This window comes from Ursus americanus, chromosome 3 (assembly GCF_024610735.1).
Source record: "Ursus americanus isolate L20-20 chromosome 3, mUrsAme1.1.p, whole genome shotgun sequence".
Taxonomy (NCBI): Eukaryota; Metazoa; Chordata; class Mammalia; order Carnivora; family Ursidae; genus Ursus; species Ursus americanus.
The window spans coordinates 47,094,203-47,121,854 of NC_142129.1; the positions used below are offsets into that span (position 1 = coordinate 47,094,203).

Consider the following 27,652-nt stretch of genomic DNA (forward strand, 5'->3'; position numbering starts at 1 on the left):
ATAACCATAATACCACTTTATGAAGCTAATAAATAAGAAATTCCAAACAAAGCAATATATAACTGACATCAGAAAGTTTAACAGTAACAGAGCAACTCTTACTAAACCATTAGGCACTTGCCTACCTAAGTTTCTCTTACAGCTTACGTTAACTTCAACTGAAGAAGTTACAATGACTAAACGAAATGAATGGCAATTTAAATTTCTGTGATAAGGAATCTGACCTGACTTACTTTGACATACCTATTCTCTTGTATAAGCTTGTGAGCTTCTGATTAAAATGAAAATTCAAAATTAACCCACTTTACCTGGTCTTTTTTCACAGCATTCAGTTTAAGTTCTGCCACTGCATCAGCTAACTGCTTTTTTACTTTCTCATTTTCCAGGCGTGCAGTATGCAGATCTGCCATTGTTTTATCTCGCACATTTACAGCATCACTAAGTTCTTTAGCCAGAAAGACAGCTTCTTGCCGAGTTGCCTGAACCTGTTCCTCTGCTTTACGAAGTTGCTCCTTTAAAGAAAAGGTATCTTCCTGAAGAAAAGCAGATAAATACATTTGCAATGAAACCATTAAAAACAGAAGCAAAAATAATTTTTAATATTTCAACAGATCCAAAATTTTAAATTGAATATTGCTTTTATATTCATGACTTAGATGAAGTACATAAATCTGTAAAAAACTTGATATGACTCTGTGTTAGAGTCCCCGTATAACAACTCAATGCACTCGGTATCTCTACCACATTAAACACTTGTAAACTGAAGTTCAGAAGTCAAGCAACATGCCCAATATTTAAAAGCCCTGGCTTAAACGGAAATTCAAGTGAAAGCTCCTGTCCCCAAAAATCTCTAACAGCTGGAACTACTGACCTCATTTTTTATGATTACCAATAAAAATAATTTGAAAAACTTCTCTGTAATTCCAAAAATTTTGGTTAAGTCTCCTATTAACTAACCTAAAACATATCCAATATAACATTAATTACGTATCATTATGAAAACAGGACAGACTTAGAACTTAGTTCTATAAACAAAATACTGATATGCAAATAGCAAAGATGAGGCACTAGGAAAATGAAAAGTAATTAGCACCTCTTAATAAACCTAAAAGTATCTTTAAAAAGTTAAAATTGCTAAGGAAAAAAAAAAAAAAAAAAGGAGGGGCGCCTGCATGGCTCCGTTGGTGAAGTGTCTGCCTTCGGCTCAGGTCATGATCCTGGGGATCTGGGATCGAGCCCCGCATCAGGCTCCCTGCTCAACGGGGTGTCTGCTTCTCCCTCTCCCTGTGCGCGCGCGCTCTCCCCACCCCCCTCCCCGCAATAAAATCTTTAAGAAAAAAAAAGTTAAAATTGCCATGATAAAATTATTTCCTTTAATGTTAGGAGCCCAACAAACCCAATTTATTCAACTGTCCTAGTTTTATCTCTGTACTAAAAATAACAAACTCAGAAAAAAAGTGTAACCTATTCTTGGTTTTTATTTTTATTTTTTATTTTCTAAAGATTTTATTTATTTGAGTAACAATGAGAGCGAGCATGAAGAGGGTGGAGGGTCAGAGGGAGAAGCAGACTCCCCGCTGAGCAGGGAGCCCAATGCGGGACTTGATCTCAGGGATCCAGGATCAGGACCTGAGCCGAAGGCAGACACGCAACCGACTAAGCCACCCAGGCACCCCCATTCTTGGTTTTTAAACTGCTCCTGCGGGGGTGGGGGGGCGCCTGGATGGCTCAGTCGATTAAGCGGCTGCCTTTGGCTGAGGTCATGCTCCAGGGGTCCTGAGATGGAGCCCCCCCCCCCTTTGGGCTCCCTGCTCAATGGGGAGTCTGCTTCTCCCACTCCCTCTGCCTGCCACTCCCCCTGCTTGTGCTCTCTCTCTGGCAAACAAATAAATAAAATCTTTATATATATTAATAAATATATTAATTAATTCATTGATTTGTTAGCTCCTGGGGCACCTGGCTGGCTCAGCTGGTGGAGCATGTAGCTCTTGATTCTCAGGGTCATGAGCTCAAGTCCCACACTGGGCATGGAGCCTACTTAATAAAAAAAATTTTTTTTTTTTAAATAAACTGTTAGCTCCTTAGAAGGAAATAAATGATTATGAAATGTTGAGGTGAAGGAAATCTTTGTAGATATAAAATTAATAATCTAACTACATAAATCTCATCAGCTTCTCTATGTCAAAAGGGGGGGAAAAAAGACACCAAAAAACCAGAGGAAATTGTTTGGAACATATTTTTTTTTAAAAAGGTACAATACTCTGATATGTTTTCTAATCAGTAAGAAGAAAACTCTCCAAACCAAAAAAAACAAAACCAAAACAAAAAAGTCAAAAAACAAAAAAATTGGAGAATGGCACGACCGTGAATTTTTTTAAGAAAGAAATAGACATTACGCATATAAAAATATATTCAACTCATCAACGATCAAAGAAGTTAAAATAAATACCATTTTCTTTCAACTGACAAAGATTCAAAAACAGGAATACTATAATATTTGGATGACTTTAGGGAAATTAGCACATTTATAAACAGGTGGGCTATGTACCTGTAATTAGTATAAAGTTTATCAGCTTTTGCAACATGCACAACCTTCAAAAAGCATGTAACTTCTGACCTAGCAATTTTCATGAGTTTCTAAGAAAATTACTTTGCTTTATTAATAAGGAATTCAGTACAATTATTAAAAACAGAAAATATGTTACATGAGAATTTATTATAAATTCTGCAACATATCCTTCATACAATTAAAGTCTGTGCTGCCATTACAAACAGGAGTATATACAATGTTGGGTATTTTTTTGAAAAGCAATTTGAAGATAACTGAAATTAATTCTGGTACATACACATACCTACATATCTGCGGCATACGGCAGCATGCTTATAAAAGCTAGGGACTATACATAACTAAAAACAATTACACACTACACAGCTATTAAATAAAACAAGGGATACTGTGCAGCTGTTACAGTGAACAAGGAAGATCTATATGGGTTCTCATACCCATACAGAACGCCCAGTCTATAAAATTCTTTTTAAAAAGGTTTTGGAACATTACATATATTCTCGGTTTTCATAAAAATATAAACTCTGTATGTACATTCATAGATTTCTAGAAAAATTAAAAAATTCTATATGACATATCTGGGAAAGGATAAGTGTTACTTTACTTTGTACCCTTACGTATTATTTGAATTATGTTATAACCAGGACCTTGTAACTGCTTTAAAAAATATTTTTTTTCAAGTTTTAATAATTAATGGAGCTCCTGGCTGATTCAGTTGGTAGAGCATGTGACTCTTGATCTTGGGGTCATGAGTTGAAGCCCCACATTGGGGGGGGAGGGAGTTTTAACTATTAAGAGTCAATTTTCCCAGGTATTTCTATACCTGTGGTTTACCTTACAGAGGTCTCGCTTATGTAGAAAAAAGATGCCTAGAGAAAATTTTGGCACCTTAATAAATAAATATACTTTTTACCTTTGTGTTTGCAATGTGCTATATTAAATACCCTGAAGAGTAACTTGGGTGCTAATAATTAATTCCAAATGTGATGCACATCTGACGTTTTAGGTGTTACAGTAATTACATCTGAGTGTTAACTGCAAACTACTGCAAATATAATACTGAGTATTATATAAGACTGATGAAGCACAGACCTGTACCTCTGAAACCAATAATACATTATATGTTACTCAGTTGAATTTAAAAAATGTCTAAAAACTGAAAAAGAAAAAAGGAATAGAGAAGAGTACCTGCATATGTACATGTTTATTTTTGCAGAAAGAAACAGGAGGATAACTGGAAACTAATGAAAATGTTTACGTACGGGTGTAAGAAACGGTTTTTTAGGAAAGAGACAGTAAATCTTAATATAAGTATTTTCACTTTTGAACGATGCAACTATTTAACATACTCAAAACATAAAATTCAATCAAAAGATTAAGAGAATAAAAACTAATCTTAGAATTACATACAAATATGTAGACTGTATAAAAATTTATTACCCACAAATATGTTAAAAAGTTTATTCAAGGAACTTTTGAACACAGTACTAGGTACATCCTTACTGAAATAAATTCTAAGAAAAAGGCTTGAGAAGAACTTAATTTTATTTAGTAGACATATCATTGGGAGTGGCACTGATGTAACACTTCTGAAACTATTGGTGTGTGTGTAACAGGGTAGAATACATGAATAAATATAATGATGTTCTGGAAACAAGGGCTCTCACACGGAGAGAAGAGATAAATATGGAATGGATGAAGGTAAAAAAGAACCCTAAGGTACTGGATTTGACTTGGAGGTAACTATATCAATAACTATATAAAGACTTTAGATGTTTGTCCAATATAAGTACAAAGAAGCAACAGGACCCAGTATAAAAATATCAAAATTCCACTTGGTTTCAAAATACCATTCCCCGCTGAAAAAAAACCAGGGCTCCTTAGAGAAAAGCCTGGTGCCAGGTGTGGGGCAGAACCTAAAACTATAATACACAGTTGTCTCACAAATCTAAGAAGTATTCAAAACATTTATGGAACATATGAAAAAGGTACAGGGGCACCTGGGTGGCTCAGTCGGTTAAGTGCCCAACTTCTTGGTTTCGGCTCAGGGATAATCTGAGTCCTGAGATCAAGCCCCCATCAGGCCCTATGCTCAACATGGAGTCTGCTGGAGATTCTCTCCCTCTTCTGCTTGCCCTGCTAGCGTGTGTGCGTGATCTAAACTAAATAAGTAAAATCCTGAAATTTAAGAAAAAAAAAAAAAAGTAGGTCTGGAAAGGCTCCCCCTGGCTAAGTGTGAGACAACTTGGGTATGAAAAAGTAATAATGATGAAATACGATACACTGAACAAAAAAGAATCCCTAAGTCCACAGTGATATGAAAAAAGGGGAGAGGGCAGCAGAGAATCTCATTATAAAAGACTACCTACTAATAAATGTAGAAGAACCATTCTGTAATCATTAATGATAACTGATGCAGGTGAGGATCATCAAGGGATAAAAAACGACTGGGTGAAAGGCTACTGGGGAATAGGATGTTCACATGATCTCAAAGTATTATCCCACATATTGCTCAGTCACAAAGAGGGAAAAAGCACCAATATAATGGTTCAGGCAGACATAACGTTAAATAAATGATTAAACCTAATATCAAGAACAGAACTGACATTCTGTGACTTTTGATAACACTGCAACAGAATGTACAGAACATCATCTATGCCTTTTTTGCCAAAAAAATGTTTGACCTGAATCCAGCCATGAGGAAACGATAAATCTAGATTACAGACCATTTTCTCAGACAAGACTGAATTCTTCAAAAGTATCAATGTCATAAAAAACAAGAAGTACAGAGACGCTATTCTAGATTAGAGCAGACCAAGAACATAATAATTGTGTGATCTTTATTTACCTGTGGGTCAAGAAATTTAAAAGGTTATACAGAAATATATTTGGGACAATTTGAATGTACTAAAACTATATACAGGAATAAAATATTACCTTATGTTAAATTTCTTACGTATGTTAATGGTTTGATGGTTAGACAGAATAATGCACCTGCTGATAGGGAGACATGCTAATATACTTAGGGCGTAATGTCATAATGCCTCCAGGTTTGAACTTTTTCAGAAGAAAAGGATGGGGAAAGGAAAGAAGAAAAATAAAAACCACTATATTGTATACATTGAACAGACATAGGTTTTACAATCTTCAAATACATATTGCAAAAGTACTTACCTTACTTGAGGTTGTAAGCAAGAAAGCCCTTTGCAGATTTTCCTTTTCAGCCAAACAGAACTGCAGCCTGCTAATCTCTTCTTTGAAATGAGTAATCATGCTTTCTTTGTTCCCATCTAAATTCTTTAAAGTCTGGACTTCTGACACAAGCTTGGTATTTTCTATTTCCGTATTCTTCAGATGTACCTGTTAACAGTGCTTGAAAATGTCAAGAATACTCTAATTCCATAACCTAAGTTATTCAAATTATAAAATACCATCATTTACCTCTAACCCAAATATGATCAAGGAACCAGAAGACTTACTAGACCAGGAGTCAGGAGACCCAAGTTATATCAAATAACTAGTTAATAAACGGGAACAGAACAGAGCCTTTCTAAGCATTTTTTTAAAATTTTTCACAAAGATTATATCTGAGGTCTAACAACATTACCTGATCTCTAAAGTCTTCTCCTCTCATTTAATAAATTTCTCTTTAAAAATTCAAACCGACTTGGTTGCTCCTTTGGAGGAACAAATCATGCTATAGGTATACTCAGACATAAATGCATGGCGAGATTCTGGAAAAACTGAAGGGGGTACATTCAAGAACAACATATTAAGCAATTCAATATTTTGCTTATGAGAAGTACTGTCATTTACTTCCTATGTGCCTAAAATATTTGATTAATTAACCCCACTATATTAATTTTCCCAGGAACTTAGGCAGCAGTTGCTGATTTGCTCATAACAGATGCACAAATCAAATTCCATAATTGAAATTATAAAGAGTACAGTATAATTGCCACTACAGAGAGTATCTTGCTTTGGTTAAGAGTACCAGAGAGTAATGAATTAACATACTACTTGCACTTGACCCTCAATGTATGAATGCTGAAACACTAATTTCTGTTCACAAGGGTAGAATGTAACTCCAGATTCTCTGAGGTATCACCAGCCAAGACCTTTGCAGCAACACTTTAAAAACACTATCTAGGGGCACCTGGGTGGCACAGCGGTTAAGCGTCTGCCTTTGGCTCAGGGCGTGATCCCGGCGTTGTGGGATCGAGCCCCACATCAGGCTCCTCCGCTATAAGCCTGCTTCTTCCTCTCCCACTCCCCCTGCTTGTGTTCCCTCTCTCGCGGGCTGTCTCTATCTCTGTCAAATAAATAAATAAAACCTTTAAAAAAATAAATAAAATAAAAACACTATCTAATTTTCATAATCATCAGCTCAAGAAAGTGTTTTATCAATTCCTCTAAATTCTTTTTTTTTTTTTTTTAAGATTTTATTTACTTGACAGAGAGAGAGACAGCCAGAGACAGAGGGAACACAAGCAGGGGGAGTGGGAGAGGAAGAAGCAGGCTCCCAGTGGAGGAGCCCGATGTGGGGCTCGATTCCAGGACTCTGGGATCACGCCCCAAGCCGAAGGCAGACGCTTAACGACTGAGCCACCCAGGCGCCCCCAATTCCTCTAAATTCTGACAGGACAGGGATGGGTCATATGCTCTAATAGGGGCTAAAGGAGAGAGAAAAATAAGGAATCTCTGGTTATTTATATAAACAATCTGGAAGGGAAAGCCTGTTTCTGAGATTAACAACATTATATGAGGTCTTATCATACTAAGTGCAGTCTCCTAGCCATTTAAAAAGAAAAAAAAGAAAAGGAAAAGGAAAAAAAAAACCCACAAAACAAAAATCTCTAAGGAAGTTCTACTTCCAATTTTGGGGATACACACATACAAATGAAATACTGTTTAGAGCAATGGGAGGTTGGGGGGAAATATATTCAAATGGAAATTTCAATGTCACTTTAATACCAACTGATAATGCTTAGAGGAAACTGGAGATACTATCACATGGTAAAAGAATAAATCCCCAAGACACTCCATTCTTTCCCTTCCTTCCTTGATGTCCAGTGTTTTGCGAAGGACTGGTCATTCAGGTGTAAAGCAGAAACACACAAAGTCGGCAAAGTGAAAAACAGCAGGGCATAAGGGATTATTTAGAGCAGTAAAGGAAAAATGCTGGATTTACCCTGAAATGTGCTTGCCAACCGTCTCCAAAATACTAGAAGTCCTATTCTCATAACAGAAAGAAAAGGCAGGATGGAAAGATGGCATCCTTAGGCATAGGTCTCCTTCCAAAATAACTAGGAGTTATCATTCATTATACCTCTCTGGTATCACTGGTTTAACCTAGGACCTTCCTAAATCTTTCCCAGTACTAACTAGAATGCCTTTAGAATTAATTTTATTATTGAACTGAAATGATTGAAGACACAGACATTCTATCTTATTATCTACCACTATGCTAACAAAAAGCAACATGGAAAGCAGTTATCCATGGAGAATAATGCTCAGGCCTTTCCTGGCAACAAAACTGAAATATTCTCACTGAAATTCACTATAACACTGAGTAACAAATTATCAGAGATGCCAATTTTCGCTTAGCTAAAAAAATGCTTTATAACTTTAAAAAACTGCATTAGCAAAAACACAGTATAAACACTAATCCAACTGTATCCATTTCTCTAGATATCTCTACTATGTCCCTTTTTCACACGATCTTGTTCAAAAACCAAACACTATTTTGGGCATATTTTCTTAAAGGGTCAAATCATAAAATCATCCACCAGAGCGGGACACCTGGGTGGCTCAGTCGGTTAAGCATCTGCCTTCGGCTCAGGTCATGATCAAAGGGTCTCCTCCAACGGAGTCCCGCACTGAGCTCCCTGCTCAGAGGGGAGCCTGCTTCTCCCCCTGCTTGTGCTCTGACAAATAAATAAAAGCTTTAAAAAAAAAAAGCATCCATCAGTGAATCATCACTATTTTTCTTCCTGTCTTGGGAGTGACACACATGCATGCATGCACACACACCCTGGGGATAAGCTATTCAAGAAATAAAATGGGTATAACCCATGACATACAAAATGTCCCCATCCATGATCTCTGTTCTAAGGTGCGTGGTGGATTCAATATTTTTTTTATTTTGATCTTCTTAAAAAAAAAAAAAAAAAAACAACCCAAACACCACAAAAAATAAAAAGGAAAAAAACACTGGCAATGTACATCACATTCTAGTTTCTACACGCAAATTATAACACTGAACATATGCACAGTTGTATATTTTTATCTCTCATCAAATATATACCACAATACTAAGTGTGTCGTCCTTTTCTAATCTAATCAAGTGACTGAATCTATCCAAATTATACTGACTTAACTCAAAATGACCTTAAAATTCCTCACCTGGAACGGCCTTCATGAACTGCTGTAAGGCACTTAAGAAAAATAAGTCGCAATTTACATCTACAGCATTATTGGTAATTAAGCTAACCATCCTATTTCAGAGTCATTTAAAAAAGAAAAACTTCAAAAAGGTGAAGACCTATTAACAGAGAATATCTTGTTTAAAATGACATTCTCTGAAAATTATTCTAAAAGTCAAACTCTAAAACATGATCATCATCACTGAAATTAATGCTCTAAGATGTTCTTAAAAGGGGAAACAATTGGTCTTATAAATTCTGATAAAGAGGTAGGTAACTTTGTTACTATTAAACCTCTCTGACTTATGTATTACCTGCTAAGTAACTAAAATACCAGCAAATTCTCTGAAAATTCTTAGGAACTATACACAATGGGGTAGTTTTAAAATAGGTCCCCAAATCCTCTGATACTTCCTCTCCATATGAAGTGAAGTACTAAGTACTCCCCTAAGTACTGGCTGGACCCAAGTGACTAGCTTCTAATGAATAAGATAAAGTAGAAGTACCAGTGTCCAACTTGAGTGATTAGGTCATAAAGTACACTAGGACTTCCTCCTTGCTCTCTCTTGGATAGCTCACTCCAAGGGAAACTGGCTGCCATGTTGTGAAAACATTCAAGCAGCCACCGAAGAGGCCACATGGCCCACATAGCAAGACACTGAAGGGCTTCCTGCAACAAGTCATTTGTGTGAGCCACCCTGACAACAGATCCGCCAGTTCCAATCAAGCCTGTAGCTTACGGTCGCACTTGTCCTGAATGCCACTGACCAAGACACCCTGAGCCAGAACCATGCAGCTAAGCTGCTCCCAAATTCCTGACCACTAAATTTCAGGGTTATCTATTACACAGCAACAGATAACAAAGAGAAAGGAAAAGAATAAAGTACCTTATAAAGTTCCTTCTCATCCTTTTCTGTCTTCAACTGACACTCCAGTTGTTCTCTTTCATATTGTGCCTTCCTGAGTTTATCCTTTAAACTGAGTTAAAGTAACATTAATATAGACAGAAAAATCTCATTAAAACATTTTTGAAACATAGAGGTATTTTTTTAAAACGTCAGAAATACCTGTCTAATTCAGTTTCTTTCTCAATTGCTTTATGTGTCACTGACACAATATCTTCCTCAAGCTGGAGAGCTTTCGATGTAGCATCATTGCATCTCTTCTTAAACTCTTCGTTTTCCGTTTTCAAACTTTCTGATACTTCAACAAGACCCTTAGAAACAACAACAATTTTGGAGGAATAATTTCTAAAATAGATTTGCATATCTTTAAGAAATCTAAGTATTCTTAAATTGTTAATCCCACCTTTGTCCCCTCTAAAGTTTATAAGCTAAGATTAAAAACTAAACCTGAAACTGAAACATAGAGTTTCTCATATACCAAATTAAACAATTATGAATTTCTTTTCCAGACTTCTCATATACCCGGTTTGTTGATTTCACAAACTTCTCCACCAGAGGGCAGGCAACAAAAATGAGAGAAAACATTTTTAAATTAGTCACTTTCATTTTTGCCATCTTGCTTTTCAACACTACTCCAGTGACAAGTCAGGTTTCATATGATACTACCACAGTTAACACCTTCTCAAAAAAAACCAAAAAAGTCCTTCTTCTTCTAGCACAGATCATTAAGTGCCACCAACAATAATACCAAAGCACTAAGATATGTGCCTGAAGCAGCGTTCGTAATGACCCCGTCACTGTGACTCAGAGGCCTGAACAAATATTCAAAGAAACTGAAATGAATATAAAAGTAGTAAATGCAATAAAATTATTTCTATTTAAAATAGAATATTCTAAACAATTTAAAAGTTTTAAAAATATTAACACATCAAGACAAGTAACTTACAAGAACTTGATCAAGCTCCTTTCTAAACCCATTTTATGATCTGTAAAATGAAGATGATAAAGCTTTTTCCCTAGTTTATAAAATCATAAGAATCAAATGTAACAGTGCATATGGAGATGCTCTGTTGTGGAAAACTATACATCAAAAGAACTGATAAACTAAGACAAACTGTTGTATAAAAAAAATGATTTTAAAACTTCCCACTATGAATGTACCACCTACCTAGGCAACAACAAAAGCTAAAGGAAATCATCTTTCTTACAAGTTAAATAAAGGTTATACAGTATTTATAGGCCACTTTGACTTTCATAAACTCAGCCAAATTTTTCAATTAGAGGTGAACTATCACTTTAAATATATTGCTAGAATATGAAAATTGGTATGTTGCATCTACACTTCGTTAAAAAGCCCATCACAATAATGATCAGATACACTCTCCTGGTTTTATTTTTGTTCAAAGCAAATGTTTCCTTACTAAATTTGCAACATTAAAGACTGTTACACAAAACTAAATGCTTTTCTGATTCCAAGGACACCACCACAGGCAGAAATATATTGCCCCTGCTATAAACTGCTGTCAATACCAATGACTTGCAAATCTGACACATTTTTAAGTCATTTGTCTTGCTGATTTATAAAGATAGCCAGAGAGGTTTCTAATAGTTTTTTTTTAATTTTGTATTGTTAGTTTTACCATATGCTCTGCTGGACCCCGCAAACAGGCTACAGATTTAATCCGTGCATTTCTTCCTACAACAAAGACTAGACTGCCTACAGGTAAAAACTAGTTTCTGAATCTGTAATCAATGAAGTTCTACAATGGGTAAAGAGCATCCTAAAAAATGTATGGGGCAAGAACTCGAGAAGATTCACAAGCAACTAAACGCGAAACATGAACTTACTGCTTTATCTATGAGCCAGTTAACTCTACAGTGAGTCAGTAACTGTAATATAACTTGACTGTCTTAGAATCTTTTCCTGGTACCCATAAAAGCACCTAATAGCTTCTGAGCATCCACATCTATTTTCTAATGGCACGAAAATGCTAAAGATTGTTCTTCAGGCCTCTAGTTCTCATGTTTGAGTGAAGCATAGCATCTCAATTTGGCTAAGTCGTTTTTAGGATGAAAATGACTTTAAAGTATGCAGTGTACACACAAACAACTGAAAATCCTGTTTTAAAAAACTAACTTTTTAAAAAGAATAAAATTTAGAACACAATCTTTGAAAAACACCTGAACTTTGAGATATTCATTTGGTCAATATTTGCACATCATGCCCAAAAACATTGTAATTCTAATATTAAACTAAAACTTGTATAGATTAAGTCTGCTACACTGTGCATCAAGATAAAAGCAATTACAAAAATGGAAGCAAAAGGAGATTAAGAGATCTGGGCATTTCAAATTCACACAATGAACTTCTTCCCCTTCTCTACCATTTGCCAACATTAGCAATTCCGTTAAGTCATAACTCTCAAATATGAACAACCAGAGAAAAATATAAGCCACTTACCTGTGTGGCTAAACATGCACTAAAAATATCTACAGTAATAGAACACACTTATTCTCATGTTTAAAAAGACAAAATTTTGTTTACAAATGAATACATTTGAAAAAAATATATATTATTATGGACAACTGGATTCGAATGTCTACAGTGGTAAAATTTAGTAAATTAGTACCTGAAAACTCAAACAGCAAATTACTGGCAAAAGAATTACATCATTTATGGAAATCGTGAGATTTTAAAGATTTTATTTGAGAGAGAGAGAGGGAGAGAGAACACAAGTGAGGAGAGAGGGGCCGAGGAAGAGAGAATCTCAAGAGGACTCCACACTAAACTCAGAGCTCTCTCTCATGACCCTGAGGTCATGACCTGAGCCAAAATCAAGAGTCAGACGCTTAAGCGACCGAGCAGGGAGCCTGTTCTCCCTCTCTCTCCATCCCCCTCATGCTCACTCCCTCAAATAAATACAAACTAAAAAAAAAAAAAAAAAAAAAAAAAAATTTAAAGAATTTTAAGTTATCTCTACCCCCAACACGGGGCTCAAACTCACTACCCTGAGATCAAGAGCTGCATGCTCTACTGCCTGAGCCAGTCAGACACCTAGTTCTGTGATTTTTCTAAGTAACTGTGGATGGTAACCTCTTATCACATATTTGATTCACAAATATTTTCTCCCATTCTGGAATTCGCTCCATTTTGTTGATGGTTTCCTTTGTTGTGCAGAAGCTTTTTAGTTTGATGGAGCCTACTTGCTTATCTTTTGCTCTTGGTGTTAAATCCAAGAAATGGTTAAGACCAATGTCAAGGAGCTTATCCCCTAGGAGTTTCACGGTTTCAAGTGTTGAGTCTTTAATTCATTTTGGGTTGATTTTTGTGTATCGTGTAAGGTTGTGGGTCAGTTTCATTCTTTTGCATGTGGTTGTCCAGTTTTCCTAACACCATTTCTTGAAGAGATCGGTTTTCCCCATTGTATGTTCTTGGCTCTTTAGTCATGAATTAGTTGACCATGTATGCATGGGTTTATTTCTGGTTTCTTTATTCTGTTCCATACAAAGATTATGAGCTAAGCTAAATAAATATATTTCAAAGACAAAGTATATGAATTTCCTGAAACTATTACTTAGCAAATCAGGTATAAAATGAAAATTGGCCTTAAAAAAATTATTGATATGCACACCTAAGTTATAACAATCACTCCAATATTAAAATTAACTCTCTACGGGGCGCCTGGGTGGCTCAGTCACTTAAGCATCCGACTCTTGATTTCAGCTCAGGTCATGATCTCAGGGTTGTTGAGATTAAGCCCTTCACTGGGCTCCACGCTGGGCGTGGAGAGCCTGCTTAAGATTCTCTCTCTCTCTCCGCCTCCCTTCCCACTCTAAAAAATAAATATAAAATATTTAAAAAACAAAATTAGGCCTTCGTGTCTTTTTTCCTCAATGATAATCAGTAAGAAAATCAGAAATTCAGTGATATCATAGCTTCAAAATTGGTTTTTGGCAACTCCACGTATTAGGAGATATAAACACATACACACACACACGTGTGTATGCACCTGAGGCAATTCCGTATATTAAGCAGTTCAAGTGTCTTAAACTACCTCTGTCCAAAACTGGATATTCAATACAGTGATAAATACAGCTTTACAGAAGAGAAAGCCAAAAATATAAAGACAGCAGAAGAGATCTGCACTAGCCAGAGGCACTGTAATGACAGATCTGTCATGTTCTTCTCCCCTATACCTGTAACTCCCAAATGCCTGGTAGTCTCTCAAGGCACTCTACCTCGTTTACGAAACTTGAGAATGAAAACAATATGAATAAATACAACAGTTTATAACATGCTCCAAATATTGTTTAAGCAATACTGTTTTAGTATTCTCAAAAATAATTTAGTTTAAAAATACCTTGAGGGGCACCTGGGTGGCTCACTCAGTTAAGCATCTGCCTGCAGCTCTGGTCATGACCCCAGGGTCCTGGGATGGAGAGCCCTATGTCCTGTTTCCTGCTCACAGGGACTCTGCTTCTCCCTCTCCCTCTGCCCCTCCCCCGGCTCATGTTCTCTCACTCACTTTCAAATAAATAAATAAAATCTTAAAAAAAAAAAAAAACCTGAAGTACATCTTATATTAACATTCAAGTTAAGAATACATTTTTTTTTTAAAGATTTTATTTATTTAACCGCGGCAGGGGGAGGGGGGAAGCACACACAGGTTCCCAAAAGCAGGGAGAGGGAGGAGGAGAAGCAGGCTCCTTGCTGAGCAGACAGCCCCGACAACATGAGGCAGGCTCTATCCCAGGATCCTGGGATCATGACCTGAGCCGAAGGCAGACACTTAACCAACTGAGCCACTCAGGCGCCCAAGACTACCAAGAATAAATTTATTTTATGGAAAAAACTCAATTCATAGTTTAGGCTCCGAAAAATTACACACTCAACTATAAAACATAACGAGGTGACAGTTCATTTTAGCCCTATTTGAAAAACAAGACTCAATATCATTGGTTCCCTGAGCCTCAGTTTTTAATCGTCTTATTTTCAAATACATATCTAGCACTCCAAATTAGAAACAAGAACACAATGAATATACCTACAAACTGCTAATCTTATGTCTGAAAAATGTAAAGCTGGGGTTAAAAAAAAAAAAGACTAACCAATACACTGGAATATCATTTGACAATAAAATGAATAAAGTACTGATGATTGGGGCGCCTGGGTGGCTCAGTCAGTGGTCTGCCTTCGGCTCAGGGCATGATCTCAGGGTCCTGGGATCAAGACCCGCATCAGGCTCCCTGTCAGCGGGGAGCCTGCTTCTCCCTCTCCTGCTCCCCCTGCCTGTGCTTTCTGTCAAATAAATAAAATCTTTAAAAAAAAAAAAAAGTACTGATGCATATTGGACCATGGATGAGCCCTGGAAACATGCTAAGTGAAAGAAGCCAGTCATAAAGGCCACACATGATTCCATTTGTAGGCAATGCCCAAAATATACAAATCCACAGAGATGGAAATTTAGCTTAGGGGTTGCCTGGGGCTGAGGGGGAAGGAAATGGAGAATGACCACCAACAGGTACAGGTTTCTTCTGGGGTGAGGACTACGTTCTAACCTCTAGATTAGGTTATGGTAACAGATGCGCAACTCTGTAAATATTAATAAGAACCACTAAGTTGTATACTGTAAAGTGTTGGATGTTATGATATGTAAATTATAAATTAAATATCGATAAAGTTGTTTTTAAGAGAGATCAGTTAGGTTAGTTCGCATCTTCAGACCCTGCAGGCAGAAGTACGGAGTGTCCCTAAGAGCCCTGAAGGAGCGAGTGCCTACCTCCTACCACTTTACAGACTGTTCCACCATAGGCAGGGGAAGTAGCCTCTCTGCGCTACCTTTGTAAAATGTGTAAGTAACAATGCCTACTTTAGAGAATTAAATGAGTTAACATATGTTAACACTCAGAAGAGCACCTGGCTTGCATTAAGTATTATATGGCTATTTTTATTAATCAGCCTTTCATAGTAGAGAAAAAACACACTTAAAGCTCAACTAGAAATGAATGTAAAAATTATCCTTAGTAACACAGTTACTTTTTTAACCTAGGGTATACATGAATAACGGAACATACACATCACATTAAAATCAGTAAAAAATATGTCATTTATAGTTCTCAATTTATAGATGTTATCTGGTTTCAGTTTTAATCTACTTTGTAATCCTACTTTATTTCTTCAAGCAGCCAATTACACAACATAACCTAGAATATACTTAAGCATAACACTTAAATCAATCTGGTTTTGAGAACCTTAACACATCCAATTCTTTTAATTTTCAAAATAGGAATGTTCTCTCTGTCGGCATTTTACAATAAAAAGTCAGTATTTATAAAAGATGAAATATTTATTTATACACATTTAATTATTATAACGTTTAACTTTGTATTAGTACTGAGTAGGTAACAAGCTAATCTTATTTTATAAAACAATGAAAACACAGTTTCTTCTCTCATGAAGAAACTGAAGGTTGCCACAGAACATTCCTAGTAAACTGTCCATTCTAAAATTTTAAGTGAAATTATAGATGATACATCATAATGGTTCTTCAGATATTCAGAAGTATATATACCCAGTACCTCAAAGATAGAATTACTATATCAAGACTATTTTTTAAGAATTCACACTATAGAAGAGATTTAAAACAAGTGCCAAGAAATGTCATGGATTTTATAAGCCACCCAACTAAGAAACTGATTTGGGAGGTGAAAACAAAAAAATTTTTTTAAAAAGCACACCTCATGACTAGTAATGAAAAGAACTATTTCTCCTAGCAAGCACATCGTTTTATCCCCAAAAATAAGCAGGAAACTGCCAACATAAAACTAAGATTTTTTTTTTAACATATGTAAGTATCACTTTCAGGATCTAAGAAAAATGGTATGAATTTCATTATGTTAGTTCTTTGATTCTCTAGTTCATTATGAAAACTAGTAAAATATTTACTTACATTTAGTGAGAATCTACTACATAAACACCAATCTAGGTCTTTTGTTTCATTTGGTTTTTTTAAAGATTTTATTTATTTACCTGAGAGAGAACACGCATGTGCTGGGGGGAAGAGCAAAGAGAGAAGGACAAGCAGACTCCAAGCTGAGTGCAGAGCCCAACACCGGGCTCGATCCAGAGATCATGACCTGAGCTGAAATCAAGAGTCTGACGCTCAACCGACTGAGCCACCAGGCACCCCAGGTTTTTAAATCACCATTTTCATTGCATAGAATAGCATTTTAAAAGCCCCTTCCATGTACTTCACCTCCCCAGAGTATAAACCCAACATAAAAATAGCAGCAGGGAAGAAGTCCCCTCTAAGATTAGTGTCTGTCATCAAGATCTAGGAGTTGCCATAAAGACTTCTGCTGTAGACCTCTTCAGGGTGCAACAGCCACAATCTCCTACAAATTGTGCTTCACAAATCCTTTGCCCTCAATCTACCACTTTCTCAACCTCAGTATGTCAGAATTAGCTCTCTTTAGAAAGGTCTTATCCGCAGTGCTTAACCCTTGTCACCCAGACAGCAGAAAGTACCTGAGACTTTAAATCTCAGCTAATCCCCGACTGGACCAGAAGCATGGCCTCATGTACATGAGTAATTTCACGCAACTGAAGACCTACCAACTCCGCCATTCCTATTCTCACGGTCATCCATTCTTCTCTTGGATTTCAAGGTGATCAGAGGTGAAACCTCAAAGGCCACCAGGCTAACTAAGTACATGCTGTAATGGGGCCATTTTCATGAGTACTGTCTTCTATCTCACCTCCACCCCTCCACCTTGTAATAGAGTGAAAGAAAAAAGACTAGCATTCCACTCTGGAAACTGCCAAATCCAGGGACAAATGAGATAAAAGTGTAAAGAATAGAGAGAACAGTGTAATAACTATACAAAACAGCCAAAGAGTTTCGACAACTGAATATTGTTTATCTGAATGTCCTAACGAATCAAGGTAGGCACATGTATTTTAATATTTGGTATACTTGCTTTTACTGCACGATATTCCTACTGCAGGATTCTAAGTGTTCCCCCCAAGAGGAAAATGAGGAAGTAACTGCATCTTTTAAACTAAAAAGGCTAATGGTAATAAAAACAGATGTTACAGACATTTATAAGGAGATTTACAATTGTGCACATTGCTTATTTTATCATAATATATATTATGACATATTATTTGAGTACTCCTCAAACTGACAAGTCAAGAGAAAAATCTTTTCAGAATTTAAGCCCTATTTATGTATCATCTCAGGTCAGGTGTGCAATTTACAACCACTCTGCTGGAGTATAAAAATTAGTGAAAATCACTGCACTACTGGTTGAACTAACAAGTAATTGCTCTAGACCTTGTTGGACAAAAGAATAATGGAACACACCCCACCCTCGTGTAAAAAAAGACCTAAGAATATCCAACTAGTTATAAGCGAGATTATGAATCTGTGTCAAAACTAACAAATTACTTTTGTTAGAGGAAAATAAAGTCAATGACTAGGTGATTGCTTTTTTTTTAATTGTTTTCATCTACTAAGTTAAATCCATTTGTATCTCTAATAAAACTACACTGTTTTATACGTATCCTTCTTTATGTGTTTAGGATAATTTATAGCATTTCTCACATCACGGTTTTCAAAATTTTGTCTAATACTACATCTTATTTCATTGAATTCTGATTTTTTTAAAGGTAATTTTAACTACTTTGTTCTATCTTCCCCTTATTCGGTATTTATCACTCCAAATTATATTTCCAAACCCTCTCCCAAAATCAATCAATTATTCTATAATTAGATGGAAAGCACCAGAAACAGTTGTCAGGAACTACCTCATCAAGCCTGGTACCAAACAACCTAAAAGTATTTTAACCACATTTACAACATAAAAGAAGCTACAGCAGAAAACTGATAAGAACTAACCTATTCCTCTGTAAGTATGTATCTAAATGCCATTTTTTAAGAACAGTTTTTACTTGCTTTAACTGGTTCAGTTCTTGAAAAGGTGGGTTTCAGACAATATACTATCAATTCCAATCAGTTACATAAAACACAACTAACCTTTTGCTCTGCCTGCAGTTGGTCACATCTTTCTTTCTCATGGTTAAGTTCTCTTTCCAATCTTCCAACTTGTTCTCGAAGTTGTGTTGTTTCTTTCTCTAGAACAGCAATTAACTTTAACAGTTCTTCTTTTTCTTTCATGGTTTTCTCAATTTTCAACTGTAAAACAAAAAACTCAAATTGATTTTTCTGTAATCCTAAAATGTTATTGTTTTCCATTTCAAAAAAAAAATATTGAAGAAATTAATAAAAAGAACTCTTACATACAGTTTACTTCGTGAATCATACATGTAAATAAAAATTCATGAATCATAAATTTAAACCCTCTTTTGGTTGGGCAAAAAAGAATATTAAAAGAAGGTATAAAATCAGGGGCACCTGGGTGGCTCAGTCAGTTAAACGTCTGCCTTTGACTCAGGTCATGATCCCACCTGGGATGGAGGCTGGCATCAGGCTCCCTACTCAGTGGAGAGTCTGCTTTCCCCTCTCCGTCTGCCCACCCCCCCCCCCGACTTGTGTGCCTGTGCACTCGCTTGTGCTCTCTCTCTCAAATAAAATCTTTAAAAATAAAAGGTATAAAATCAGTAAATTTTCCTATGAAGTTGCCTGCTAATCAATTTTCAAATTACTAGCAAAAATAAGGCATATTGTTTCATAACTAACTTAATTCTGGGTTTTTCTTAAATAATAAGATAAAATGTGTACCTCTTCTTAAATGCAAAGCTATGAGGTATCTTTGACTCTATTAAGAACTTCCTTACATGTTACATAGGCCTTCATCTATGGCATTACTCTTAGAAGTTTTGGTATTAATAACAGTTGCTATATTTATAATGGTCTCTATTTGGCTAAATTAAACTTAAAGTAACTGCAAGTTTTAGGACAAAAATGCAGACTGTAACAATAAATTAACAATGTAATTGATTCTTATGGGAACACTAATAGTAACTCAATTCAGGAAAACCTATACTCCATGATTCTAAAAATTACTCATTAAATGATCTAAAATAGTAGTAAATAAAATGGTTAATATTTCTCTTAGAACAAAAAGTCTTTGATTCTAACAGGGGAATAATGAAGACTCAGAGGGAAAATTTCACAAGGCATCAAACACTTAGCTAAAATAAAATGTCTTCCTGGTACACTAAGTTGGGTCTCCAGGGTCATGGAATCAAACTGATTAAACTCTGAGATGGGTCTTATGAAAGCTGAAGAGCCGCAAATTTTTAGCATGACTCTTCTATCTCTTCCATCAGACCAAATGAAAACATTAGGAGTAAAATGCCCTCAAAAAAGAAAAGTTTATTCATTAAACTTCTTTTATACCTTATTTTTAAAAAAAAAACACCTTTTGGCTCTTAACTTTCTGGCAGCTTAAAAGTGAAAATACAGGGGTGCCTGGGCAGCTCAGCCTTAAGCGTCTGCCTTCGGCTCAGGGAATGATCCCAGAGTGCTGGGATCGAGCCCCGCATCGGGCTCCCTGCTCCACTGGGAGCCTGCTTCTTCCTCTCCCACTCCCCCTGCTGTGTTCCCTCTCTTGCTGGCTGTCTCTCTGTCAAATAAATAAATAAAATCTTAAAAAAAAAAAAAAAGTGAAAATATATCCTGACATAGCGCAATAGAAACATTACGAAAGAACCAATTTTTCCTTGTGATTCATTTAACTGGCACATACCTTCTGAAGAGTTTATTGAATCTTAAGTAGAAATTTTAAAAAGGAATTCAAATTAGATAAAAATGTATAGGTTTAATTCCTGCCTCTAATTTGTTATCAGAAATCTTTCAAGCATGCAAAAGTTAAAATTTTAAATCAACGCTCATCACCTAAATTCACCGATTATTAATATTTCACCATGTTTACTTCATATCCCTTTATACTTATTTATGCTTTTTGTTTTGTTTTTTGCTAAGCCATCTGAAATTGCAGACATACTTCACCCCTAAGTACTAAGAGCAAGCATCTCCTAAAAAGGAGAGTCTCCTTTCAACCACTACCACTATCATAAATAAAAAAATTAACAATAATTTTATAACATCCAATGGATAGTTCAGTTATATATCCCCCGCTATCCCCCCAAAATATCAATTTTTTAAATTCTAAGATCCAATTAAGGTTCACACATTAAGTGAAAAAAGACACAACCCTTCAATGTCAACAGTGCCACAAATGTCTCATATTTGTAATTTTGTGCAGTTTTAGATGAAATCATTAAAGATTTTGATGAATGTGGAAACTGAAAAGACTTGTCAAAAAATTGGTCAGAATAAAAATATTTTATCTAAGCAATTATCTCAGCACCTAAGAGACCGCAACTTGAATTTTCTTTACAAACTTTACCTCTTATGAATAGGAAGAAGTGAAATAAATCATATATGTCCCAATTAACTCAGAAAAGGAACATAAGATATACATGCCTAAATACCTGTTGTTTTTTTTGGTGGAGGCCCTGAAATCAGGGTGGTCTAACAAGTATTCAAAAAGCTGCAATATAAATGCTAACTGCATTCTTTTTAAGAGCTGGGCTTGTTTCACCATCGTTGACTAGCATTCAAACACCAGGCTAAAAACCTTGATCATCAAGCAGTTGTCACCACAAACCATTTTAGTCACCCTATAAAAGTTACATTTCTTTATTTAAGATAAGAAAGGAATTTCTGGAAGGGGAAGAGATGGAAGAATTCACAATAAAAAATGATTGGTTCCTTCTAACCTTCTTAGTTTAACTATCTAATAAAAGTATTACATCTATGACCTTATCTTTTTTCTCTAGTCTCAGTTTGTGAAGATAAATAAAATAAAATCAAAGGCATATTTATGTATAAAAAACATCCATCTGACTGTAAAAAGCAATGACCCACCAGATTAAATAGGAATGTAAATTAACCAAAAATATATAATGAACCAATTACATAAGCTGTTTTTCACAGAAATTCAAATGTCACATTCTGGTTTTTTAGTTTAAAGATACTGAAATCTTGAAATAAAAATGTTCTATGTTTTCCTTCAATAATTACTAAAATTTAAGACATAAGGCATTATTAGACTATTTACACAGTAAATTTCTACTGGAGCCAATGCAATGCCTCCCAAATAGTCAAAGAAATATAAGAAGATTTTCACCTTTTCTCTTTAAATTATGATTAACCCACAATACTCACTTGATAAAGTGAACAAGGAAATCATTGTAAATGCTCAGCCTAAACTGAGACTGGAATCTTCCCTGATTCACTGCCACACTTGGAATAGAGCACGCGTGTGGCACAGTGAAATGAAGTTACATCCAGTTACAGTTAGATTCATTACTTTACACCACCTTCACAGCCCAAATTTGTACTATTCTATAATCAATGGATTAGGCAACCACTAAAGAAGAAAAGTTAGTGTAAGGCAACATTAGGAAAACTTTAAATCTAACTCAATAGTTATTTACTGCATATCTATTACGCACAAAATACGGACAGGCCCTACGGACAGTCCCCAAACAGTGCAATCAATAACCTGTGACAGGAAGAAATTTAAAGTATTTCAAAAACAACACTCTACCATTTTAGTTAAAAACCCTTTGATTTTCAGGTTATTCTTCTGAATTTTTTAAATGCCAACATGAGCTCTGCTCTTAAATTATAAATCATTAGCTCACTGTTGCTACCGACCTCAAGAAGGCCAGCTTTTGTGGTCACCACCAACATGTCAGAATTTCCTTCATCTTCCATAGTAAGTAACTCTTCAACTGGAGAAGAAGCTCGAAACTGGAAAGGTGTACTTGCTCCACGAATTTCACCCTTATGGGTAACATAACAGAACTGATAAAATTCTCCATCATCATTTGGAAGGTAGTAGCCTAGAAAGAAGTTAACAAAAAAAATTATTGAACTTCCTTATGAAAGTAATGGGGTTTTTCCCCCAATTTAACATTTCTTGCCATCACCACCATTCCTGACCTGTTCTAGACACACAGAGTCTTTCCTCCTTTCTTTCACAAATTATCAAAACTAGACTTTCCCTGCTTCTGTAAACATGCCATAATTTCTCTTAGGTCTAAATTTATCCTCCCTGAATATCCTTTCCCTTTATCTTCACTAGGACAAGACCAACTTATCTAGGAGAGTCACATGTATGTTTTTCTTTTCCTTTTTTTTTTTTTTTAAAGATTTGAAAGAGAGAGAGAAAGCCAGCCCATGAGCGAGAGGGGGAGAGGGAGAGAGAATCTCAAGCAGACTCCATGTTGAGCACGGAACACAACACAGGGCTCAATCCTACAACCCTGAGATCAACCCAAGCCAAAACCAAAAGTTGGACACCCAACAGACTGCACCACCTAGGTGCCCCAACGTATATGCTTTTCAATGAGAAAAAGACTGGAGGAGGAGCAAGGGAAGACCCAGCACAAAAATCTAGGAGCATTGCAGGTAGGAAAATGTCATTTAAAGAAATCTTCGCTCAAATTCGACATTCATTACACGAAAGAAAAATATTAACAAAAGGAATATGCTGTATGTGAACTGTGTAAAAGAAAGGACGATGGAGTCCACTGGTGAGGCAGAATAAAAATAAGCTTTGGAACCACACGGCTTTATTCTGGAATTCCAGCTCTACTACGAGCCATTAGTAACTCATCCCCCTGAGCCCCAGTTTCTTATCCGTAAAAGAGCTATGAAGACATCTATCTCACAGCTCCAAATTATCTATAATGTATTTATACCATTTAGCCCACTACCTGATGAATGTGTCTGATATCTGTTCCTTTGTTCATCTCTTACCCACTCTTAAATTTTGCTAATTATCCTTCTTCAAAATTAAAACTTTACCTTTTCTTCCAAAGCTCCCACAGTATTTTTTACATAAAAAAAAAAACTCCACAGTATATAATTTTTTTTTTAAGATTTTATTTATTTGACAGCGAGAGACAGTGAGAGAGGGAACACAAGTGGAGGGGGGGAAGTTGGAGAGGGAGAAGCAGGCTCCCCGCTGAGCCCAATGCAGGGCTCGATCCCAGGACACTGGTATCATGACCTGAGTAGAAGGCAGACACTTAACGACTGAGCCACCCAGGCGCCCCTACAGTATACTATTTTTTACCTTAAAAATAAACCCCACAGTATACTATCAATTACCCTTGGTAATATACATGCTTTATATGTTCTATCAAGAACTCAAATACTGAGGGCAGATAAATAGTATGTCTAAAAACCCTAGCATCCCCCATAATGACTTGTAAAAAGGAAGCATCCAGTGGCAGTGAAATGAATATATAATGATCAATACAGGGGTGCCTGGGTGGCTCTGTGGGTTAAGCGTCTGCCTTCAGCTCAGGTCATGATCCTGGAGTCCTGGGATAGAACCCCAAATTGGGCTCCCTGCTCAGCAGGGAGGCTGCTTCTCCCTCTGCCCCTCCCTCTCTCACTCTCATTCTCTCAAAATCTTTTAAAAATAAAAATAAAGATCAATACATTCACCTTACCTTGAATATTCCTATCTATCCAAAAAATCTCTATTCAATATGCCTGTTTTTCTTTCATAACTTGAAATTTTCAGTATTATGATACCTACTTCACTTGATTTCATTCGTTAAAAAATAGCTAAACTTCTTCCTCAGAAACAGGAGAGAGGAGAAAATACAAGATGTCTGGAACGTTTTGTGGTGCTTGAAAGAAAGAAGTCCTCAAAAAAAGAATTAGAAGTGGCAGGGGGTGGAGGGAATGTCAAAAAATACAGGAGCCCACCTGATGGGAGTTCCCAATGGCCAAAGAAAGCTGGAATAATTTGAGCAACAACAAAAAGATAGTATTAGACTTTATTCCATAGTAGAAAATAAATATCCATGAGCCCATGGGGAAGGAGACGACTCCTCTTAACATAGTAATTCCAACTAATAAATGTGCAAGCAATGAAAATAGAAAAGCATCATTAGACAAACACAATAAAAATTGTAAGCAAGATCTACCGACAGATACTAAAATTTAACGGGTGAAAGTTGGAGGAAAAACAAGGTATTTCCTCACTCTCTAACCCCCTATAAGATTCATTAACTACCAAGGAAAAATACTAACTTTACAGTAGAGAAACCCAGCAGACACCTAATGACCAACATTGAGATCACCAGCAATGAGATATGAACATCAAGTACTCCCTGATACAGTGCACCATAAAGGGTATGACAGCACTTGTATGACATTCGTCCTAAAAATATATAAGCTCAATCTAATCATGAAAAAACACCAGCACAGGAGGAGGAACATGCTACTCTTCCCCCTTCCGAAACACACTGAACAATACTATTCAAAAGGGGCACGTGGGTGGCTCAGTTGGTTGGGCGCCTGCCTTCCGCTCCCACCCTGGTCTCTGAGTCCTGAGATCAAGCCCCACAACCTGCTTCTCCTTCTCTATCTCTACCTGCTGCTCCCCATGCTTGTGTGCTAGTTCACACTCTGTCAAAAAAAATGAAATCTCTGAAAATAATAATACTCTTCAAAAAGGTAAAAGGACAAGGACAGAATGAGGAACTGTCACAGACTGGAGGAGATAAGAAGGTAACACAATTAAATGCAAAGTGGGATTTTGGACTGGATCCAGGAACAGAAAAGAAAACTATAAGAAACAGTAAAATCTGAGTAAGGTTTACACTTGAATCATTAGTATTGTACCAATGTTAAATTCCTGGTTTTTTAAGTAAATGTACTAGTAAAATGTTAACATTAAGGGAAGCTGGGTAATGGGTATACAGAAATTCTGTGTACTGTTTTTGCAACTTTACATCCAAAATTATTTTCAAATATAAAGTTTAAGAGTAATACAGGGGCACCTGGGTGGCTCCGTCAGCTAAGCCTCTGACTCTTCATTTCAGCTCAAGTCATATACTCGGGGTCGTGAGATTGAGCTCCACATTGGGCTTGGGATTCCCTCTCTCTCTCTCCTCTTCTCCCCTGCCCTGCTATTACCCCCCCACCCCTCATGCTCTCTTAAGGGAAAAAAAAAAAAAACAGGAGATTTGGCAATGTATTTTTTAAAGTTTTTAAAAACCCCACCCTCTTAATATATACAACTAAATTTATTAAGCCATGGCTAAGTAACTTAAATGGCCACTCAACTTATTTTAAAAAGTTTAAATAGAAAAAATATATATACTCTGACCAATCAGCTCTGGTATGACATTCGAAATTCTACAAACTAGATATTCAAGATCTGATAAATCTCACAAAAATAATCCACTAATAAACAGTTCAAATATACCATTTGAGATACAAGACCTAGTTATTCAGAGTTGCAATTTAAACAGATCTATCTAGAAAAATCTCTCATTGGATTAGTAACATTGAAAATAAGATAGTAAAGCGATCAAATTTCAACAAGGGTCCATATAGAAAAAGAATTACATTCATGCATTTTTGTTAGTTGTTCTGAGTTTTGCATTTCAAGATTCTCATGACTCATTCACAAGTTGAGCAAAGTGATTTTGGATTATGCTTAAAATCTCTTCTAGCTCTAATACTCTACAAGTAAGTTTTTCATGACTCTATCCTGACCTCTTTATATAGCCAATGAGTTCTAGACAGGCAGAAGCTTTTATTTCTGAATTTCAAAGTAGAAATTAACATGATGAATTTTCAAAAACTTGGAAAACTTACTGCCTTTATGCTTAGTCCCCATGAAAATGTTCTTAAAGTATAAACAAATCAGATTTTTTTTTTTCAAATTGCTTTTAAACTTCTTGGTAAATCACTAGTAAAGTCATTAGTCACTATAACAAATTGAGTAAGTTAAAGAAAATTAATCACATTAAAAATGACTGAAAATAAACCCACAATTTTTAAGAAAAAATGCCTTGGGGCACTGGGTGACTCAGTCAGTTAAGTGTCTGACTTTGGCTCAAATCATCTCAGGGTCCTAGGATTCTGAGTCGGCCTCCCTGCTCAGCAAGGAGTCTGCTTGTCCCTCTCTCTCTGCCCCACCCCGTGTTTGTGCACGGCTCTCTCAATAAAATCTTAAAAACAAAAAAAATCTTAACAAAATCAGTTCCAATATACACATTTGAATTTATCTAAAAAGAGGCTACGAGTCAAAAGATAAACCAGATATATAATCTACATCATTTCTTAATCCATACATGAGAACCTAAATCTATGCCTATATTACATTACAAATTTTATCCTCTCAATGTTTCTTGACATAGTACAAGATTTTTTTTTTATATGCTAGTTCCACGTGGTCACATTACCAATTGATTTTCACACCAAACAAATACAAACCTCAGAATAAAGTTTCTTTGAAAAACCAACCAATCCAAAATCCAAAACAATGCCAACACCAAACGCTGGCAAAGACACAGAGGAACAAGAATTCTCATTCAATGCTGATGGGAATGCCAAATGGTATTATTGCTTTGGAAAACAGTTTGGTGGTCTCCTACAAAACTAAACACACCACAGGATCCAGCAATTGTAATTGTACTCACTGGTATTTACATAAATGAGTGGAAAATTTATATCCACACAAAAACCTGTGATGTATGTTTATAGCAGCTTTATTCACAACTGACAAAATCTGGAAGCAGCTAAGGTGTCCTTTAACAGACGAATGAACAAACTGTTAGACCCATTCAATAGAATATTACTGCTTCCTTGCAGTTCTCTCCATTTTTTTTTAAAGATTTATTTGAGAGTGAGAGAGTGCACATGCGTGCAGAGAGCGCACCAGCAGGGGGGAGGGGTACAGGAAGA

General features: G+C 36.1%; 1 protein-coding gene across 2 annotated transcripts in view; it reads right to left on the minus strand.

Annotated features, from left to right (window-relative positions):
• The window catches only part of TAX1BP1 (Tax1 binding protein 1), a 77,854-nt gene that overhangs the window by 34,014 nt on the left and 16,188 nt on the right, over positions 1-27,652 (minus strand). For both annotated transcript variants that reach the window (XM_045792963.1, XM_045792962.1), the window contains exons 4-9: positions 22,589-22,776; positions 18,935-19,093; positions 10,059-10,207; positions 9,879-9,969; positions 5,741-5,926; positions 309-533 (exon numbers count right to left, since the gene is read on the minus strand). In XM_045792963.1, the coding sequence (XP_045648919.1) occupies positions 309-533; positions 5,741-5,926; positions 9,879-9,969; positions 10,059-10,207; positions 18,935-19,093; positions 22,589-22,776 (998 nt within the window). The remainder of the gene's footprint in view (positions 1-308; positions 534-5,740; positions 5,927-9,878; positions 9,970-10,058; positions 10,208-18,934; positions 19,094-22,588; positions 22,777-27,652) is intronic.